At 49.4% G+C, this 19,773-nt stretch overlaps 2 protein-coding genes across 3 annotated transcripts; one reads left to right on the top strand and one right to left on the bottom strand.

Annotated features, from left to right (window-relative positions):
* The first annotated feature begins 1,162 nt into the window (after positions 1–1,162).
* On the top strand, positions 1,163–6,287 carry GRHPR (glyoxylate and hydroxypyruvate reductase). The gene is made up of 9 exons (XM_015850088.3): positions 1,163–1,252; positions 1,323–1,453; positions 1,543–1,615; positions 1,917–2,033; positions 2,517–2,605; positions 3,135–3,239; positions 3,765–3,900; positions 4,222–4,352; positions 6,002–6,287. The coding sequence occupies exons 1-9, from the start codon at positions 1,176–1,178 to the stop codon at positions 6,121–6,123; spliced, it is 981 nt and encodes a 326-aa protein (XP_015705574.1). The 5' UTR covers positions 1,163–1,175; the 3' UTR covers positions 6,124–6,287.
* Positions 6,288–9,073: 2,786 nt separating this feature from the next.
* Positions 9,074–19,739, bottom strand: ZBTB5 (zinc finger and BTB domain containing 5). Of its 2 annotated transcripts, XM_085528693.1 has the most exons (3): positions 19,543–19,739; positions 18,259–18,352; positions 9,074–14,292 (listed from the first exon to the last, which is right to left on the bottom strand). In XM_085528693.1, the coding sequence occupies exons 2-3, from the start codon at positions 18,321–18,323 to the stop codon at positions 12,264–12,266; spliced, it is 2,094 nt and encodes a 697-aa protein (XP_085384819.1). In that variant the 5' UTR covers positions 18,324–18,352; positions 19,543–19,739; the 3' UTR covers positions 9,074–12,263. The 2 variants fall into 2 exon arrangements, with proteins under 2 accessions (XP_085384819.1, XP_015705572.1); XM_015850086.3 differs by lacking the exon at positions 18,259–18,352.
* Positions 19,740–19,773: the final 34 nt, after the last annotated feature.

The raw sequence follows: 19,773 nt of genomic DNA, 5'->3' as shown, positions 1-19,773 counted from the left end.
CACGCTGACGGCAGGAGCAGGCGTGCATCATGATAAAAGAAAATCCCACCGGCAGAATACAGACTTGTTAGATGAGCTGATAGCTCACACAGCACAGATGATTTGTGCCAGAGAAAAGCACCGTGAGTCCCTGCTCTCCGGGTTTACCACTAAACAGCCATTGAGATCAGACAGCTGCACACTCCGGCTCTCTCCAGCTCTCTTGCTAAGCCTCCATCAAGCAGTGACAGCCCCATATCTCCACCGTGGTGATGGAGGGCTGCTGGTGGCAGCAATCCTCCTCCAGGCAGGCAGCAGGTCAGCCCTGCTGTGCAGGCCATGTGTCAGACTGCTGTGTCCTGAGTCCTCCAGGCATCTGTGCAGGGGGAGCAGGAGACGAAGCTGGAGCTGCAGGTGGAGCTGTCTGTTCCACTCAGCCAATGATGCCAGCCCTGCTGCGAGCTGGGTGTGCTGATAGGAGACACAGGTAATGGCTGGGTGCAGCCTGCATATGGGAGTGGGCTGAGAGAGGGCAGCAGAGTGGCACAGGGATGCACTCAGAGCCCACCAAGAGCAGCACAGGCTGTCACTATACAGTGCTGGTGGCACAGCATGGCGCTGTACAGCAGTGCCAGGAGTCCTTCCTGCATAAAGGACATCCTCACCATCACTGCGGGGTCAGAGATGGCTCGGAGCTACGGTGGGCAGCACCTCGGAGATTCTGGAGAGGACTCTAGGAGGCAGCAAGGGATGTGAGGAGAGCCTGATGGAGCCCAGGGACACGTACAGACACATCATCCATGAGTGTGAGCCCGGCTCTGCAGTGACCTCCGGTGCCGTGACAGTGCGATGGATAGTGTGATAAAATCGGGGGCTCCTAAGGGTTATTTATCTGTGCTCCTGCCCACAGGGCCGTGCAATCAGTCGGAGCAGAGACCTCACTTACATTTACATTTACACGCTGAGCACGCAACACAGACAGAACCTGGGGATTCTGTAAGACCCTGTAAGGGTTTGTTTTCCACGGGGCCGTCTTAACCTTCTTATAACCAAACTCCGCCGCTCCAGCTCTCTGCTCCGGAGCACGGGACCGCCCCGACGTCCCGTATCGCCGAAGGAGGAGCCGGTCCGCCCGCATCCCCGCCCCCGGTGCTGCCGGGCCGCCGTCGGTCCGTGCGGGGGCGCTGCGGGCGGCAATGCGCCGGGCTATGGCGGTGTTCGTGACGCGGCGGATCCCCGCACAGGGAATGCGGGTCCTGTCGGAGGCGAAGGGGTGAGCGGGGGGCTGCAGAGGGGGGAACGCTGTGCGGAGTGCGGCCCCGCTGACGGCTGTGTCCCCGCAGATGCTGCGTGCAGCAGTGGGACTCGGATGAGCCCGTCCCGAGGAACGAGCTGCTGTTGGGGGTCGCGGGGAAGCAGGGGCTGCTGTGCCTCCTGTCCGACCGTATCGACGCCGAGGTGCTGGATGCCGCTGGTGGGTGCGCGGCCACGGGCTGGGGCTGGGCTTGGGGTCGGCGGTGTCGGTGCGGAGCTGATGAACGGGTGGGCGGCGGTGTTTTGTAGGGCCGAGCCTGAAAGTCATCAGCACCATGTCCGTGGGGTTCGACCACCTCGCCCTGGACGAGATCAAGAAGCGGTAACCTCGGTGCCGTGCGGCTGAACGGCCGGGAGGGGAGGGGAGGGAAGGAAGGAGAAGGGAAGGAGGGGGGCTGCCGTCCATCCCCTGCACCCCACAGCTTGGAGCACGGAGGGGAGTGAGGCCCCCAGCTGGAAGGGCTCGGGATGGGGGGGGTGGCAGGTAGGAGGGATGTCACCCTGTGGCTTCATAAGCTCCTGGGCGTGGGGGGCTCATGCAATGAGGGGGGCTCAGCATGCAAACAGAGGGTTTACATGCTGGGTCCGGCAGTGCTGGGAGCTGAGCCCGGTGCTTTCTGCAGGGGGATCCGCGTGGGGTACACCCCTGACGTCCTCACCGATGCCACCGCGGAGCTGTCGGTGGCTCTGCTCCTCACTACGTGCCGGCGGCTGCCCGAGGCGGTGGAAGAGGTGAAGACGTGAGTATGTGCAGCTGTGTGCTGGAGTGGGGCTGAGGGTCGGGCACTGCAGGGGAATGCACCTGAAACCCAACAGATGGCGTGGGGCTGAAGCCAGAGTTCCACCATGCTGGCAATGAAAATCATGCAGGGTGACACAGTCAGTCCACAGCAGTGAAGGCAAGTTGTTCAAGAGCTGCTAAAGGGACAGAAGCATCATCTGAGCAGCTCTGTGCGTGCTATAGATAGATGATCAGTGGTTGAGGGCCACTATGGGCTCTTGGGGACATGGCCAGAGTTTACTGTCCCAGGGCTGTGCTCAGCAGCACCCTTTCAGACAGCAGAGTTAGCTTAAAGCAGGGTGCACATCGCCCATCGGTGGCAGAGGAGTTCACCTTCCACAGTGCTGTGGTTTGTGATTTCCTTGTCCAAGTCCTGGGTTTTGAAACAGGCCTTCCCCTGCTGTTTTATTAACATCAGTTTCCTTCTCACTCTATCTGCTAGCGGTGGCTGGACAACCTGGAAGCCCTTGTGGATGTGTGGCTATGGGCTGTCTGGTAGTACGGTGGGCATCATAGGTCTGGGAAGAATAGGTAAGTGCGTGTCCTGCACCAGGTGTGAAGCACCAGAGCTTCAGCCAAGGTTTGTCCCCTGTGCTCACTTATTCAGAACCTATTAGAACAGCAAGGAAAGCTTTGTGCAGCCTCTCTGAGCAACTCTTGATCCATCAGGCGTAACCCTTAAAACTTTGCTCATTCACATGCATCCACCATACTCACATGCTACAGCAAACTGGACATTGGCCTCTTGCTTTTCAGTTAAGCAAACAGAAAGCTTGACAAAGTACAGGACCGTCTGCTTGGCACTCGTTCAGCTGTTGACTTTGTCAGCAGGTTGCCTTTTCTTTCCTCACGTTTTGGCTTGCTGCTTAGAGTGGCTTCAGGTTTGATATCTCTAGGCTGAGCATTCACTCCCTTGAGGAGCTGCAGAAAGCATCCACCCCACACACAACACGTACCTCACAAAGCACCCTACAGGAGCAATGCTTCCATGAGCTGCTGGGCTTCCAGCTAAACCAGCTGCACACTGAAAGGTGCACAGCACCTTCTCTCTCATTTCTAGGGCAGGCGGTTGCTCGCCGTCTGAAGCCATTTGGGGTCAAGAACTTCTTGTACACTGGAAGTCGCCCAAAACCAGAGAATGCTGCAGAGTTCCAAGCTGAGTTTGGTAAGTAAAATGAATGAAACAAACAGTCAGCTAATTCTTCAGTCCAAAGCCTGCATGTTTCCACTTGTTGCATAGTCAATGCTAGACCTTGTTCTGCTCCTTGTGTTTTCCACTGCTCAGAGGAAGCTGTTGCTCTCAGGCTGAAGAGTGGAAGTTGTATGAGCCAGCACCTGTACTGTAGAAATAGATTTAATATTGATATAAGCTGTCATAGCAGTACTTTGTTGTCTGAACATGACAAACAGTCTGAGCGCCCCTTTGGGACGGACGACTGCCTGTTAGGTTTCACTGTGGGTAAATTTTGATGTAAAAACAAAGCACTGTAATTGTGTCTGTAGCAGCATCTTGGTGCAGTTCATTTCGTGTCTTCCTGACCTCCTGTCTCTCCATTTGCAGAGAAGGGTTGGCAAAGCCTTTGCAGGGCAGCATTCTCACTCTGGTGCCCCTTATGTGTTAGAAGGGCTGCAGGGGCATCCTGGTGATGCTGCCTGTGAGCAGAGCTGTGACCTGTGTTTCTCTTCCCAGTCCCACTCACAAAGCTGGCCGAGGAGTCGGACTTTGTCATCGTGACGTGTGCTTTGACTCCCAGCACCCAGGGAATGTGCAACAAGAATTTCTTCAGCAGGATGAAGAAGACTTCTGTGTTCATCAACACGAGCAGGTGACAGCAGCCCCATTTTGTGGCACCTTGCTGGTGGTTATGGTGGCTGAGCCAGCTGTGAGATGCACTCTGTGAGTCCAGGCAGTGTGTGCAGTCAGCATCCTGCAGCTGGGAGGGACATTTGCCCACCCTACAGCCCACCCCCTCCATTGTGAGGGCTCCTGGGATACAGAGTCAGGTTGATTTGACTGTTGTGGACAGGCACTGTCCCTGCCCAGGGCTGTGTCCGTGTGTCCAGCCCCAATGGGATGGATGTGCAGATGACTGTGGGGACTTGCCTGACTGGAGCTGTGCAAGCCCATCTTCCTGTTTTTTTTCCAGAGGGGCTGTGGTGAACCAAGAAGATTTGTATGATGCATTAGTCAGTGGCCAAATTGCAGCTGCAGGCCTGGATGTCACAACGCCGGAGCCACTGCCCACCGACCACCCTCTGCTCAAACTCAAGAACTGTGGTGAGTGGTGTGTTTGGCTGCCCTGGTCCCTGCCCTGCCCCCTCCTGCTTGGAGAGCCGTCTCCGTTGTCAAGGCAGAGGACCTGCTGGCTAATTTCCTTGGGGGCCTGCAGATGGTGAACAAGAGCTTCAGTGTTTGTGGCAGAAAGGAAGGTCGTGCATTTAAGCAGCTTCTAGGCAACAGTTGTGCTATGTGGAGAGTCAGTGCAAGATAAAATAATCTTGGGAGATATTTCAGTAGTCCAGAAAGCAATTGAGACTGGCTTGTCTTTTAACATCTTTCAGATGGATCTGCATTCCGTAATCTCGGTCACAGGCAAGGCAGATCTGGAGGCAGAAATGGAACACAGTGGAAACACTGGTTTCTAAGCAAAGAGTAACTCTGGTTGTTGGCAGCTCTGTTGCTGTTAGCATGGCAGGGTGCCTGTTCCTACCTAGCCATCCATGCTTCATCTGGGCAATCTCCTGTGCTCTGAGCCGATGGACAACATCCTCTTGTGCACCTGAGTGCTTGGTTTGGTCATGCTGCAACCTAAATCTGAAACCCTGTGCATATGCCTTCATCTGAAGGACCAAAATTCTGCATGAGGGTGCAGAAGGCAGCAAGATTCCTCTGTTAAGGAAGGACATTTTTATATGAGGAAAAATCTCTTCAGTAGACAAACTGTTGGGAGGTCAATGGGGAAAGTGTGGTTGTGCCCATGACTGGATGTCCATTTCTGAAATAGTAGAATCACACGATCATTAAGGTTGCAAAAGACCACTAAGATTAGCACCTCCAACCATCAACCCATCCCCACCAAACCACGTCACTCAGTCCCACATCACCATGTTTTTTTAACACTTGCAGGGAAGGTGACTCTGCCACCTGCCTTGGCAACCTGTTCCACTTCATTTCTGAGAAGTTTGTCCTAATAGCCAACCTGAACCTCCCCCTGGCACAACTTGAAGCCACCACCCCTCATCTTGTTACCTGGGAGCAGAAGCCAATTCCCACCTCCCTCACTCAGCAGTGTGTCAGGTTTTTGTGTTTCCACCCTCCCCACAGGTGCTGTCTGTTTTAAAATGGACAGAGACTGCAGTGCAGTCTTTTCTCTAGCTTGGGCAAGTACCCAGCCATTGCTGATGTACTAATCATGCCATTAAAGCAGCTTTGGCGTGGTTCTTACCATTACCTAAAAGGAGTGGGTTGCATTTTGCTGGTGTCAGAGTAATGGCACAGGTTGCCCAGAGAGGTTGTGGAGATCTCCATCCTCAGAGATCACCAAAAGCTGCCTGGATGTGGGCCTGGACAGCCTGCCCTGCCCTGACCATGCCATAGCTCTGCACTCTGTAGGGGCTGTTGGCCATCACACGTACCTTTCCAGCACACCCAGGAGCCTGCAGGTCCCAATATCCTGAGCAGTTCTCAGGCTGTTGCCCCAGTATGCATTGGTTTGTACCTGTACGAGAGTGGAGGTGTGCAGTAATGAGGCCACAGTGTGAGATTTTCTGCATGTTTCTCTGTCATCTGCCACGCATTGTGTCTGTGCAGGGAGCTGAGTACCAAGTCTGGATGTGGAAAGGAGGAGCACTGCTGCCTGCTGGCCTTCACCCATAGATGGGTTAGTTTGGATTGTCTGTCAGATGTGACCCTTTCTTTGCCCACAGTGATCCTGCCACACATCGGGAGTGCCACCTATGCGACACGGAGCACCATGGCTGTGCTGGCTGCTGACAACCTGCTGGCTGGCCTGCGGGGCGAGCCTATGCCCCACGAGCTGCTGCTGTGAGGGCTGGACCAGCATCACCACCAGGTCACCGTGAGGGATGCAGCATCGTGTGCCAGCCTGGGGTAGTGGGCAGGTGGGTCCTGTGCCCCTGCTCTGCAAGTGAGGAGTCAACAGCATCCATGGCAAGAGAACTGCACCATAGCAATTAAAGAGAAGCAGTGACAGTGGTGTGTGCCTTTCACTTGGGAAGGAGACGCCTCCAGCCATTGGTGTCTCAAGTGCTTGTAAATGGGGGAGATAAATGCTGGTGCGTGAGTGTGAGGTGGCCCCTCAGCTCTGCTCTGGAGCTCTCAGTTCTCATCCAGAATCACAGCATCACTGAACTGTTAAGGTTGGAAAAAGACCCTAAGATCCCCAAGGCCAACCCAGCCCACCCTCACTGTGCCCACTGACCTCGTCTGCATTATAGCATCTATTACTGTAGGAATAGACCTCTAAGATCAAAAAGTGCATTCCCTGCACACAGCCACCCTGTTACTGAGTGCAACGTGCTGAGGGCCCACCAGAGCTTAGTCTTGTCCCAGCTCCCAGTGAGTGCTCACAGCTGGCTGTCTCAGTGACCATGCCTTCATCTTCCCCATCTGTGACACATGGATGAGGATGAGGGCAGCTCTGCTTACATTCTTTTACTGTACCAATTCATCTGTGTCACTCATTTCCTCTCTTCCCTGGCCCGTACCCACCCAAGTCCAGCAGACACTGACCAGGATCTTCTAGACAGCCCATATAGGGAGGGTTCAGTGTTGAACGTTTTGCTGTTACACAGCACTTTGCACTGAAATTGCTGTGCATACACAACACGGTGATGGTGATGATGGTGTGGTCACATTGCCTGCCTCCAGGTGCTGTCCATCACCACCAGCCTCGCCAGGCAGCAGGGGCAGCTCAAGCTGTGGCTACAGTTACGTTATGAAGAAGAAATGAGAACAGTATTCAAATTGCACTACTTTTATGCTCTATTTAGATCTGTTTAACCACACCGATGCCTACTCAAGACATGAACGGCACTATCGTATCACACAGCAGTTCGGTCTCCTCAGCACTGATAGATTTCATAAAGCAAGCTATGTTGTTTTGTCAGTCCATTGGCAAATGCACCAGGATAGCAAGCAAGCAGAACACAGCAGCACAGGAACGATTTTTGGAGGTTTCACAGCGCTGAAGTGCTGACATCTTCAGGCAGGACCTCGCTGCAGCGTTTGGAAAGTTCTGAACAAAAGTCAGGGGGATATTGGGCAACTTTTATCAGGCATGGAGGTGAGAAGCTCCTCGTTTTGCAGTTTGGGATAGCCAAGTGGAGCTGTTCTTCTGAGATATTGCTTCATACCTGAAGACAGGGAGAGCAGCAAGACATCTGCGCTCCTGAAGCACTGGGAGGGGATGAAGAAATGCAACTTGAGGTTGCTCCTTCCAAGGATGCTCCAAATACAAGCCTTTATTTAAGAAAGTCCTCCCACACCAGGTCTGACATTTCAGTGTGAAAATGTATTATTAGAAAGTAGTCAAGAAGTACAGTTTAATATGTTTACCTGCTCAGCATTAGCTCCTGATTAATCTCCTTGCTCACACAGCTTCTTTACTGCTGTGCTGTAGGATTTCAGAAGCACCGTAGGAAGTAGTGAAAAAAGAAAATAGAAAAAAACTAGAAAAATCCTCAACAAACTGGTAGAAATGCAAGGAGGAGATATAATCAGCCATAGTGCTCCTGATAAGGCATGACAAGAAAACAGTAAGGTAGCAAATTCCACATTTTTATTGATGTTTCCGTGAGATTGGTTAGCATGCCTCAGTGCTTTTGGTCCCCTGATACCAGAATGGTTATCAAACTACATGTGGCACATCCTGCTGCCTTTTGAAAACGTGGCACATTTCTGCACATCCTTAAAAATCACGAGCTCGGAATACAGCCACTAAGCAAAGGAGTTAACCCAAGCACTGGTGGTGTTTCCACGCTCCTCCTTACCTTGGCTGCTCGAGGTGCCAATGACGCATGGCAGACATTTGGCAGTCTTCTTCTCAGCATGGAGAGGGGTCCCCACACATCCCCCCTTAGCTCACTGCTGTTGCACATATAAGTCAAATACAGAGCTTCTCCTATCTTTCCTTTGGTCTGATGGTGTCTGGTTTGGAAGCCTCGATGATTTTCACACCTCATCTTGCTGAATGACTGTCGGGACCCTGGATGGGGATTTTACATTGTTTCCTCAAATGGAAATCCAAGATGTTTAAGATTATCCACTATGGAGCACAGACTCCTTAAAACTGCCGAGTAGAGGACATTACTCTACTCTTGAATACATTTACTACCCACAGAATTTAAAGGAAAAGGAGAAAGCTTGCAAATACGTTTATATCAATAGGAATCAGTTGCTCTGTGACTAAAATACCATCTTGCAGAGACCCAGGATGTGAAAGCTGGTAGTTCATGTGCACCTTTAACAAAGAAAAGAGACTGCAAATGCTACTAGTTACAATGGCATCAAAGGGGAGGAGTGATAACATGACTTATGTAGTTCTGCTGAAGAATAAAGATCACTGAATTTCTGCCTTACAAAGCATGCAGTGCTATTCTTTTTTAATTAAAGTAACCTAGGGTTTTTTTTTTTAATTGTTGTTGTGGAAAAGTATATTTATGACACTACTTCAAACAGAAAGACTGGATTTGATAGCTACACTTTACATAGAGACGTAAGTAAACATGGATAATGAGGCTCCATCCCCACTGCTCTGCTCTGAGGGACAACCCGCAGCTGAGAGGGGAAGTGAGTGTCCAGGAGAGGAAATCAAAGCCTGAAGCTAAAGAGTGCCAAAAAAGAGAGGTGTGCCTGGGCAGCAGCGTGGATCAGACTGACTGCGGGCATGTCTGGAAGCAGCAAGAGGCGATTTCACGTACCAACACCATCACAAACTCCCTCTTGCAGAAAACAACAAAGCAGACAAAGACAAGCTCTTTTTCAGACTTTTGTGTATATGGAATTTTAAGATAGGAAATACAAATTGGTTAAAATACTGCTAAGAATAGCACAAACAAGAAACAAACTTCACTTATCACTTAATACAAGTTTCTACAGAAAAATATTGGTGAAACATCCAGATCTTGCAGTATTCCAAGTATATATATACATCTGGTAGTCCAAAATTTACTTTTTCTTGGATTTAATTTAAGCACCTTCATTACACAGTGTTTTTTACTACAAAACAAGCAAACATACATTCAGAACCCTAAACTATTTTCATAATTAGCATACTTTAAAGCATTCTATGTCAGACAGATGCATCCAAAGTTGGTTTTCTTTTCAAGATACACAACCTGCATTAGCTGGAGCAAACAGCTCCTTGCATTATTGTTCACACCTAATGCAACAGCTTGACTTCTGCAGGTTATTTATTTAAATGCTTTCACTTTTACAAAATATTTTAGAAAAAAAAAAAAAATAGGAAATTTGCACTTCAGTTTCTCATTCTCGAAATGTGTTACTTCACGAACGTGTGGGGGACAACTTCCCAGCTCAGGAATTAGGCAAACCAAGCAGAAGCAAAATGTTACTGGAGCTTCACACAGGGTCAGACTGGAGGCAGCCTGCACTGCAGTGACCGTGTCCTGGCTGAGTTCATGGTAACATGGACCTGGAGATGAGCAGGTCGCTGAACTTCAGCAGAGAGAGATTCCAGCTAATTAAGGAATTACTGGATGAGATCCCCTTGGGAAGCTGTCCTGGGGGGGAAAAGGAACAAAACAGAGCCATCAGCTCTCTATGAACATATTTCTGAGAGCACAAGATCTCTACATCCCCAAGTAAAAGAAATCAAGCAGAGGAGGCAGGAAACTGGAGTGACTGTGCAAGGACCCGTTGGTCAAACTGAGGGAAAAGAAGGGAATGCACAGGCAGTGGAAACAGGGACACGTGGCCTGGGAAGAATACAGGGATGCCATCAGGATGTGCAGAGATGGGATCAGAAAAGCCAAGGCATGGCTGGAACTGCACTTGGCAAGGGATGTGAAAACTAACAGGAGGGGTACATAGGACAGAAGAGACAGGCCAAGGAGAGGGTATCTCCTCTGAATAGTGAGAAGGGAGCTCTGGCTTCGACAGAGATCAAAAAGGCTGAGGTACTCAATGAGTTCTTGGCCTGTTCACTGGCAGCCAGGCTTCCTGTGTCTCTTGTATCTGTGCACCTTCACATCCCTGAACCCCTGGGCAGCAGCTGGTGGGGACAAAATCCCTCCTGCTGTAAGAGAAGAGCAAGTTCAAGACCACATGACAACACTGAACATGTACAGGTCCATGTAGCCAGATGACAAGCACCCCGGGGTCCTGAAGGAGCTGGATGATGTGGCTGCTCAGACACTCTCCATCATTTTTGAAAAGCCAGTGTTGACAGGTGAAATCCCCAGTGACCCATTATTTAAGGAAGGAAAGGAGCCATTTTTTAACCTAGGAAGACTGGGGGGAATTAGAAGCTGGTGAGCCTCACGGCTGTGCCTGGGAAGATCGTGCAACAGATCTCCTGGAAGCTACGTTAAGGCACAGGCCAGACAAGGAGGTGATCTGAGACAGCCAGCATGGCTTCAAAAAGGGCAGACTGTGCCTGACCAATCCGATGGCCTTCATGATAGAGAAACATCAGTGAACAGGGAAAGACCAATGCCTGGACTTCTGGAATGCCTCTGACGTGGTCCTTAGCCACATCCTTATCTCTTAATTAGATAGTGAAGGGTGTACTACATAGTGGATAAGGAAATGGATGGATGTTCACAGCAAGATGGTTGCAGTCCACTGCTCTGCGTCCAGCTGAAGGCTAGTCATGAGCGGTGTTCCCCAGGGATCCATCTTTGGACTGGTGCTCTTTAACATCTTTTTCAATGACCAAGATACTGGGATTGAGGGTACCCTCAGCACATGTGCTGAAGACACCAAGCTGAGCGGTGCAGTAGACACAAAAGAAGGAAGGGATGCCATCCAAAAGGACCTGAACAAGACTGAGAATGAGGCCTATGTGAACTTAATGAGGTTCAACAAGGTCAAGTGCTACACAATGATAGGGGCAGTCCCAAGGACATGTAAAGACAGGGAGAAGAACTCCTTAAGAGCAGCCCTGTGGAGAAGGACTTGGGCTCCTGGTGGGCAGAATGTTGGGCATGAGCCAGCAGTGTGCGCTTGCAACCCAGATGGCCGTATGCTTCCTGGGCTGCATCAACAGAGGGGTGGCAGCAGGGCAGGGAGGAGACTGTCTGCCTCTGCTCTGCCTTTGTGAGGCCCCAGCCAGAGTACTGTATTCAGGCCTAGAGCCCCCAGCACAAGAAAGACACAGAGCAGGTGGAGCGGATCCAGAGAAGGCCATGAAGATATCAGGGGGCTGAAGCACCTCTCTGACAAAGACAGGCTGAGAGCTGGGCTTGTTCAGCCTGGAGAAGAGAAGGCTCCAGAGAGATCTCACTGCAGCCTTCCAATACCTAGAGAGCCCTACAGGAAACCTTGGGAGCGACTTTTCTTCAGGGATTGTAATGGTAGGACACGGAGTAATGGCTTTACACTAGAAGAGAGTAGATTTAGACTAGATATTATGAAGAAAATTTTCACTATCAAAGGTAGTGAGGCACTGGAACAGGCTGCCCACAGAAGCTCTGGATGCCCCATTCATGGAGGTTGGATGGGGTTCTAGGCAACCTGATCAAGTGGGTGGCAACCCTGCCCATGGCAGGGAGGTTGGAACACGATGAACTTTAAGGTCCCTTCCAACCCATGCCATTCTATGATTCTGTGAGACAACTACACTCTCACTCAATCCCCACCCCTCTGTTTTGCAAAGGAAATTTTATGTAGGGACCTTATCCCCATTGAGCCCCAAGTCTGCATGTACATAACAATAACGTTTTACGTATCTACAGACTTCTGAGGACCTCAAAGTTATTTGCTAACAGTTGTCTAATCCTCACAACACCCCTGTGAGGTAGGTATGGTATTATCCCCAATTTATAGAATCAAGACTTTAGCGTGTGGCACAACCACACACAACTGTTCACAGACCTACGAAAGCAGCTTCTCAGCTTGAGCAAAATAGTGTTAATGCTCCTGCAGTGCTTCGGAGAGTTAAGAGTTTGTACTGGCACTCTCATTCAGGCTGGGAGGTGCGAGCAGTTAAAGCAAAGTGCTAGGTAGGTTGCTACTCTGCCACCTCAGGCAGGTCGTTTTGGAATGTTTATAAAGGTGGCTGGACTGGCTGAACCGTTTGCCACACTTCAGGCAGGCATAAGGCTTCTCTCCCGTGTGCACACGGATGTGTTTCTTACAGTCCGTTAAGGTCAGAAAAGTCTTGCAGCAGATCTTACATGCATATTTGCGTGCACCTTCTACAACCAAGACATTGTGCTCAGATAAGGCTTTCTTACACTTTGAAAGAACATCTGCAGATGCCCGCGTCAGCTGTGGAGGACCAGGTTGTGAAGGATGCCCATTTTCAAAAGAAGTGGTCCCATTGATGATCAGCTGGGAACTGGGTGAGTTATCCTGCAGCTGGGAGCTCCTGACAGAGGTTACAACAGGCATTTTGGGGGCTATGCGGCGGTAGCCAGGAGAGCTACTGACTCCCCCTCTTATGGAGCCTATCATTGCCCTTGAGAGAGAATGCAGGCCTAAGCCTGACCCTGGAAAGTCCATACCAAACTGTTCTGCAGCCCGGTACCCAGAAGTCTGTACACAGGGGAGACCCATCACATCCTGCATTGGTCTAACAAAATGGGACTCTGCAGGCTCACTGAAGGGATTCTCAACATGAGAGACTGTGGCAGATGAATGACCACCAGCAGGTCCTGACTCTGGACTCATCAGGAAAGAAGCATCACTGTCCATTCTGCAGTCACTTGTTGTATTTGGAATGTTGTCATCAGTAGTTTGACTAGCACCGTAGCTGCCACCTCTGCCTTTATTCAGAAAATTTGAGATACTGAAAGTAGACTTGTGTTCCAGGTTATTTGACACCTCCATAATATGGATATCTCCCACCCTATCTGTAGTAGACTGCGGATCAGAAAAGCTGCGATCACTGCTCTCAGGACTCAGCTCTATCTTCTCTGCACTCACAACTCCTCCTTCCACTTCAACAGACTCGCTGCCTTCTGCTTGGGAGGTGACATCACTCACCTCGTCCTGAGGCTCCGGGGAACTCAAGGGCTCGGATTTAACAACCACCCTCATGTGCTCTTTTTCATTTATGCTGACCTCTGGATTGTCACACGGGAAGTTGTTTTTCTCAGATGTAGCCTCCTGGTCAAAGCTGGTTTCCACTTGTGTTGCTTGCGATGCCATGGACATCTGTGAAATGTTTCCTCCACTGTTGTCAGACTGGCTGGGTACTTGAGTGTCTTCCTGAGCACTGAAAGACTGATCAAACATAATGTTATTATCCTCCTGGTTATCAGTGACAGCATCAGCCTTAGAGTTGTCCACTATCTTCAGTGAATCTGGTGAAAAGAAATCCTCCCGTGAATGAACAACTGACTGCCCGCTCTCTGGAGCCACATCAGAAACAGCCTCATCTATGGCAGGCCTCATTCGCTGCCTGGCCCGATCTTCAGAAGACTGCTTACGCTTGTGGAGGCGGCGAATAGGAAAAGCAGAGCGCTGCTCTATGTTGCTTCTCATCGTGGAACTCATAGTGCTTGGCTGCTCCTCTGAGCTCTGAGTGGAATTCAACGCAGAGCTCACAATGCTCAGCCCAAGCTGCTGAAGCATGAAAGACCTTTGAATGCGTGCGTTTTGCTCTTGAACCCTATCGCTCGGTGGAGACATCGGCAGTGTCCTGGTAGTAAGGTAGTGTTTGCATGCTTTAACTACAGAGTTCAAATGCAAGTGAGATGCAGCCAGCAAGATATCCATAACGTTGCTCTCTCCAAGCATAAGTGTAGAAGTGTACATCATGTCTATGAGAGCAGCAAAGGCTTCTGCTGTCACCACTTCACTATCCAGCTGAATCATATTCATGCTTTGATCTCCTTCTGCTACAGTGAAGAGAGCTCGGAAATGGGTACTGCATGCTGCTAAAACAGAGCGATGGGCTTTGAAATGCCTGTTTCCCACCACAATGACGCAGTCACAAAGTTGGCCGTGAAGCCTCTGGTAGTTGAGCTGCTGAAAGATTTGCTCAAAGTGTCCCGGAAAATCCATGATCCTATAAAACAGAAGAGAAGAAAATATTAAAAATGGCTGAGGTTCTATTTAAATCACAGTGGGATTGGGTTTAAAAATGAAAGAGGATGGCTAAAAGACGGATGAACAATAACCGGTTCATCAACTGCCACATTGTTGCTGTATCAGAACTAGCAGTCTCCCAAAGGAACACATGGGAGAGAAAAACAGACTGTGGTGTAGCTAACAGCATAACAGCTACCCCAGTGCCAGACTTATCGTGGGCAGCTCCACTGCAAACTGCACAATGCCATTCATTCTCCTGTTAACTTCTGTCCAAACTCTAAAGATATTCTCCAGTAAGATATTTAACCCCAGTTTAATTAAAAAATACAATTAAAAAAATAAAAATCTAGTCATTAGGTCATGCAAAATCTGACAAAGCATTCCCTACTTCTCTCAGCTGCCAGACTGGAGAGGAGCAGCAAGATGATGTTCCCAAGCACAAGATGCAGCTGTACTCACCGGCCTACCACTCCTCTAAGGCACACAACACTTCACAGGTATGAGCTGGAGGAAGATTTTGGTGTGTATTGTACTACACTAGGAACCCTTCTCCCTGACTAAAAATAATGGAGCTTTATGAAAACACAGAAAAGCAGGAATTCCTGCCAGCAGGAGTCAGAGATGGTTGAGAAGCATTTGCCTCAGACTTTAATTGGTTCCTAGGTAAATTAAAAGCTGTAGGAAATTGCATTTTATGCCTTCTAACAATGCTGAGGGTCCAGTCTTACTGAGGCATCAAAAATCCCTTAATTCAGCAACACAAAGGCTGCGATGTCTGAATGCCTGAAGTAAGCAGCGTGATGAGATTCAATAAGTACTTTGTCAATCTCCCTTATCCCTGCAGATTAAGATATGTAATAAAATTGAAGAGTTTGAAACAAAACTGTTCTTTTAAGATGCAGGAATACAGATAAAAAGTGATTTTTATTTATCTCTCACTACAAATGTATATTTGAAAGTAAAGCAGGGCATCTTCAAACAAAAACGGTATCAGGACAGAGATATTTTAGATGGCTTTTATTTCTGCACATTTTCTCTAAGAGCACTGTAATGCATGGGAAAGTGAGGAAATCCTTTCTGCATTCCTTCTGAATGACAGAAGAACCAGGCAGCAGACCCTGAAACGCAGCGACTTCGGGCAACTGGACAAAAGGATCATAGAGGAACTGCAAAAACAGCTACAAGCCTCAGTAGGCAGAATCTGAAATTCCATAGAGGACACTGCTGCTCTAGTAACCAGTGCTGCTAAACAGCTGCCTGCCTTCGCACGTCAGGCTAAACTAATGACCTACTTTGTTCCACCCACCACCATGCTATGACTTCCTCCTCTGTAGTCTGGAGGAGGGCTTCTCTGGAAAGTCAAAAATGGTCTGCTGAACATCTACTTATTTGTCTTCTTTGCTTGCTTCTGAGATGGGCCAGGTGCTACACCAGAGATAACACGCTGCCCATGGCTTCAGGAGTTAAAGCAAGGCCTAGGGAGAGTTTAGGAAGAAGAGGAGAAGCAGGCAGGGAGGCCCTGCAATTGCCCCAACACCAAAGAACTATTATTTCTTCCTCTCCTTTTAGACGACCATCACTGCTGTAGCTGTTTATGCTTGAGGGACCTGGATGTTGGTCAACTTCCTTTCAACTCACTCTTCCTCCTGCAAGGAGTAGAGCTCCAGGGAACCATTTAATATTCAAGGATGACCTGATCGGTGTACAGAGCTGTAGACAAGAGACCCTGCAGAACACCAGGAACCCACCAGCACAAGACACAGAAGCTCCTTCTCCTATAGGCCGGAATTAGCACTACTTTTCAGCTACAACAGCCTTACAAAATGTGTCAGTGTTGAACCACAACCACCACAAAAGCAGCCAAGGCAGGAGAGCTTCAGTGTGCTGGTGTTCTGCAGGGTCATACGCAGCCTCTGGCTAAGGGTGTTTGCAAGATGTAGACACTTTGAGGCTTTCTTGGGCTGTACCATGTCCCAATGTTCTCAGTGCCCATCCCCACTGCACTGCCTGTGTCCCTGCAGCCCTGCCTGGACTAACAAAGTACACTCAAGGCTGCAGAGGTGTTTCCAACCTGGCTTGGGGCACCCACAGCTTCTCTGGGCAGCCTGAGCCAGGGCCTCACCGCCTCATGAATAAAGAATGTTCTCCTAAGACATAACCTAGGTCTCCACTCTTTCAGCTTGAAGCCATCAGTCCTTGTCCTAACATTACAATCTCTGCAGAAGAGTCAAACTCAGCTTTCCTGTAGGGTCCTCTAGGTACTGGAAGGTAAATGCAAAGTCTCCCCTGTGCCTTCCCTTCTCCAGGCTGAACATGCCCAGCTCGCTCAGCCTTTCACTGCAGGGGGAGCGCTTTACAGAATTACAGACAGAAGGAAATGGGACCCCCAGCTTTCTTCAACACTTCCAGCAGGTTTGATCACTTGAAGCACAACTCACTCTCTGACCTAACAGCATTTTCAAACTGCAGGAAAAAAAATAGAGGATCTTTAGTTAGCAGCAGCTTAAATGAATTCTGGGTTTCTTCCATACAACTGAAGTAGTCATCAGTGTTACATTGCATTCACATATGCACTAATATGCCAAATGCCAGCTGTGAAAGGCATTCTTTGTGTGTGCCTGAAAATGACACAGGAAAACACCAGCAATTAGCAACCTTGATGACTGTCAATTTAACTCAGAGCAGCTCATCTGAAGTTTCTGCTTTGCCAGGTGTTCATCTCACAGCATTTGTTTCCCAGTGATCAGGGAGGATGAGTTATTACTTGCCTAAGAATCAGAAAACTGTACTGCAAAAGCTGCTGCTGATTGCACCCACCTTCCAGGGAAGAGATTACTTTGTAATGTAATATGCTCTCATCACTTGAAAAGTATTAACAACCCATATTGCAACCTATAGCAATACTAGCCTATCAATAAGCACTAACAGCCTAGCCTTGTCAGCTGCAAAGAGCAATTCTAAACGGAGCAACTGAAAACTTTGTTAAAAATGCTAGATATTTCTTAGACATTCTTGATTATCTGGAAGAACTGTCCAACTTAGCTGCGAGATCTGGTTTAGTGTTTGCTGTAGCTACAATATTGGGGTGACGGTTGGACTGGATGATCTTGTAGATCCTTTCCAACCTGGTGATTCTGATTCCCCAGTGATTCTGACAGTGGCTTTGTGAGAGGCTTTAAACAAACTCTAGGCAGAAACTTGCTGAAGAAAACTGTTCTTGCCACAGAAGTGACTGTAACAGAGTAACAAGGCCAGCTCTACAAAGATTGCATTAGTATCCTGTCTTCAACCTAGCAAAGTACCTATATCCACATTGCTGATTCAACCCACCACTGTGTTGCTTTATATAAGAATGGCTGAATGATCTGCTTATGGTGATCCAAAACTCACTGAAAAAACTCCAACCCTGTCATTCCACACACAGAAGGAAGTAAGTCTATACAAATGACTTACAGGGCTCTGTGTATTTTATGACATGGCTGCTGAGCGAGGGCCTGCATACCACCCTCATGTAAATCTGCACCAGCAGAGGTGACATCTGTCACCACTGCTGAAACGCAGCATCCACCGCCTCACTGTGCCCACATCCACTCTTTGTGCTCCATAAAAGTTTAGCACACATGAAAATGCATTGCTAATGGTGGTTACCATGCTGAAGAACAGTGCTTGGTAACGGAGCATTTGCTCTACCAAGTGATCTAACTGTTGTAGTTTCCACAGACATAAACAGGAGGCATTACTTTCAGAGCAACCTATGTAGCACACACAACGATGTGAAACAAAAATATTTTAGTAAATAACAATTGCCATGATTTTCAAGTGTGGATGCTGAATCAAACTCCTGAGCAATTCTGAAAGGGTAGAGGAAGAAATTAAGCACATCTGGTCAGCTCCAAGACACAACTGCGTTCTGGACTTGACACAGACATCAGTGCTGACTGACCTTTCTCCTGTAACAGACAGGCTTACGGCACAGCAGCAGACTGGCTCCCAGCTTATCCACCACATGGGTCTGTCAGCATGAGACAAACCATCAGCTGCAAGACGGGTGTAACAGATGCCCCACACCATTAGAGAATCACAGAATTAGCAAGGTTGGAAAAGATCATCTAGTCCAACAATTCCCAATACTTCCAGGCTAAATCATATTCCTCAGCACCACATCCAAACATTTCTTGAACACTCCCATGCTCGGTGACTCCCCCACCTCCCTGGGCAGTGCATTCCAATGCCTGAATACTCTTTCTGAAAAGTAATACTTCCAAATGTCCAGCCTGAATCTCCCCTGACGCAGCTTAAAACCATTCCCTCTAGTTCTAAGTTCCAAGTTAGCAAGAAACAGCAGGTAGGGACAGAGGCGCTGTCACAGAATCACAGAATTGTAGGGGTTGGAAGGGACCTCTAGAGATCATTGAGTCCAACCCCCCTGCCAAAGCAGGCTCCCTACACCATGTCACACAGCTCGGCGTCCAGGCGGGTCTTAAATATCTCCAGAGAAGGAGACTCCACCACCTCCCTGGGCAGCCTGTTCCAGTGCTCCGTCACCCTCACTGTAAAGAAGTTCTTATTAAGGAACTTCCTATGCTGTACTTTCATCCCATTACCCCTAGTCCTATCCCCATGCACTACTGAAAAGAGACCAGCCTCACCACTATGGCCCCCACACCTCAGGTATTTATAAACCTGGATCAAGTCCCCTCTCAGCCTTCTTTTCTCAAGGCTCAACAGACCCAGTTCCCTAAGTCTCTCCTCATAGGGGAGACGCTCCAGGCCCTTCACCATCTTTGTGTCCCTCCACTGGAGTCTTTCCAAGAGATCCCTGTCTTTTTTGTACTGGGGAGCCCAGAACTGGATACAATATTCCAGATGAGGCCTTAATAGGGCAGAGTCGAGTGGGAGGATCACCTCCTTTAACCTGCTGGACACACTCTTTTTAATACACCCCAGTATGCCATTGGCTACAAGGTGCTAGCAGCGTGTTAGCACCTCCCCAACCCAAGTACCGTCCTCCACATCACGGCTATGATGAGCAACGACATGAACGTGAGACAGGAGGGCCTAACCCCAACCCTAACCCTAACCCCAACCCTAACCCTATAACCCTATAACCCTATAACCCTCCTAGCATCACACCAGGACCCCCTCACACCCCACCCCTCGTGTAACGCATCCCATCGCTCTGTCCCTCCCTCCAGTGACCGCAGTGGGCACCGCCGCCGTTACAGACCCGCTCCAGGCTCCTCCTTCAGCACCAGTGAAGCAGTGCGGGCAGCGGGGCCGGCACACCGCCTGTTGTTCCCGTGCTGTTCCCCTGTTGTTCCCCGCTCACACCGGGCCCAGCGGCACCGAACCCGCCGCGCTACGACGCTCCGGCCCCGCGCTCCACCCCCGCTCCCACCCTGTCGCCGCGTCGGCCGGAAATGACGCCATATTGACGAGAGGATGTGACGTCATCTCG

This window comes from Coturnix japonica, chromosome Z (genome assembly GCF_054131305.1).
Source record: "Coturnix japonica strain WE chromosome Z, WE-NBRP24, whole genome shotgun sequence".
Classification (NCBI taxonomy): domain Eukaryota; kingdom Metazoa; phylum Chordata; class Aves; order Galliformes; family Phasianidae; genus Coturnix; species Coturnix japonica.
The sequence above is the reverse complement of the archived record's forward strand: the minus strand, read 5'-3'. Positions and strand labels throughout refer to the sequence as shown.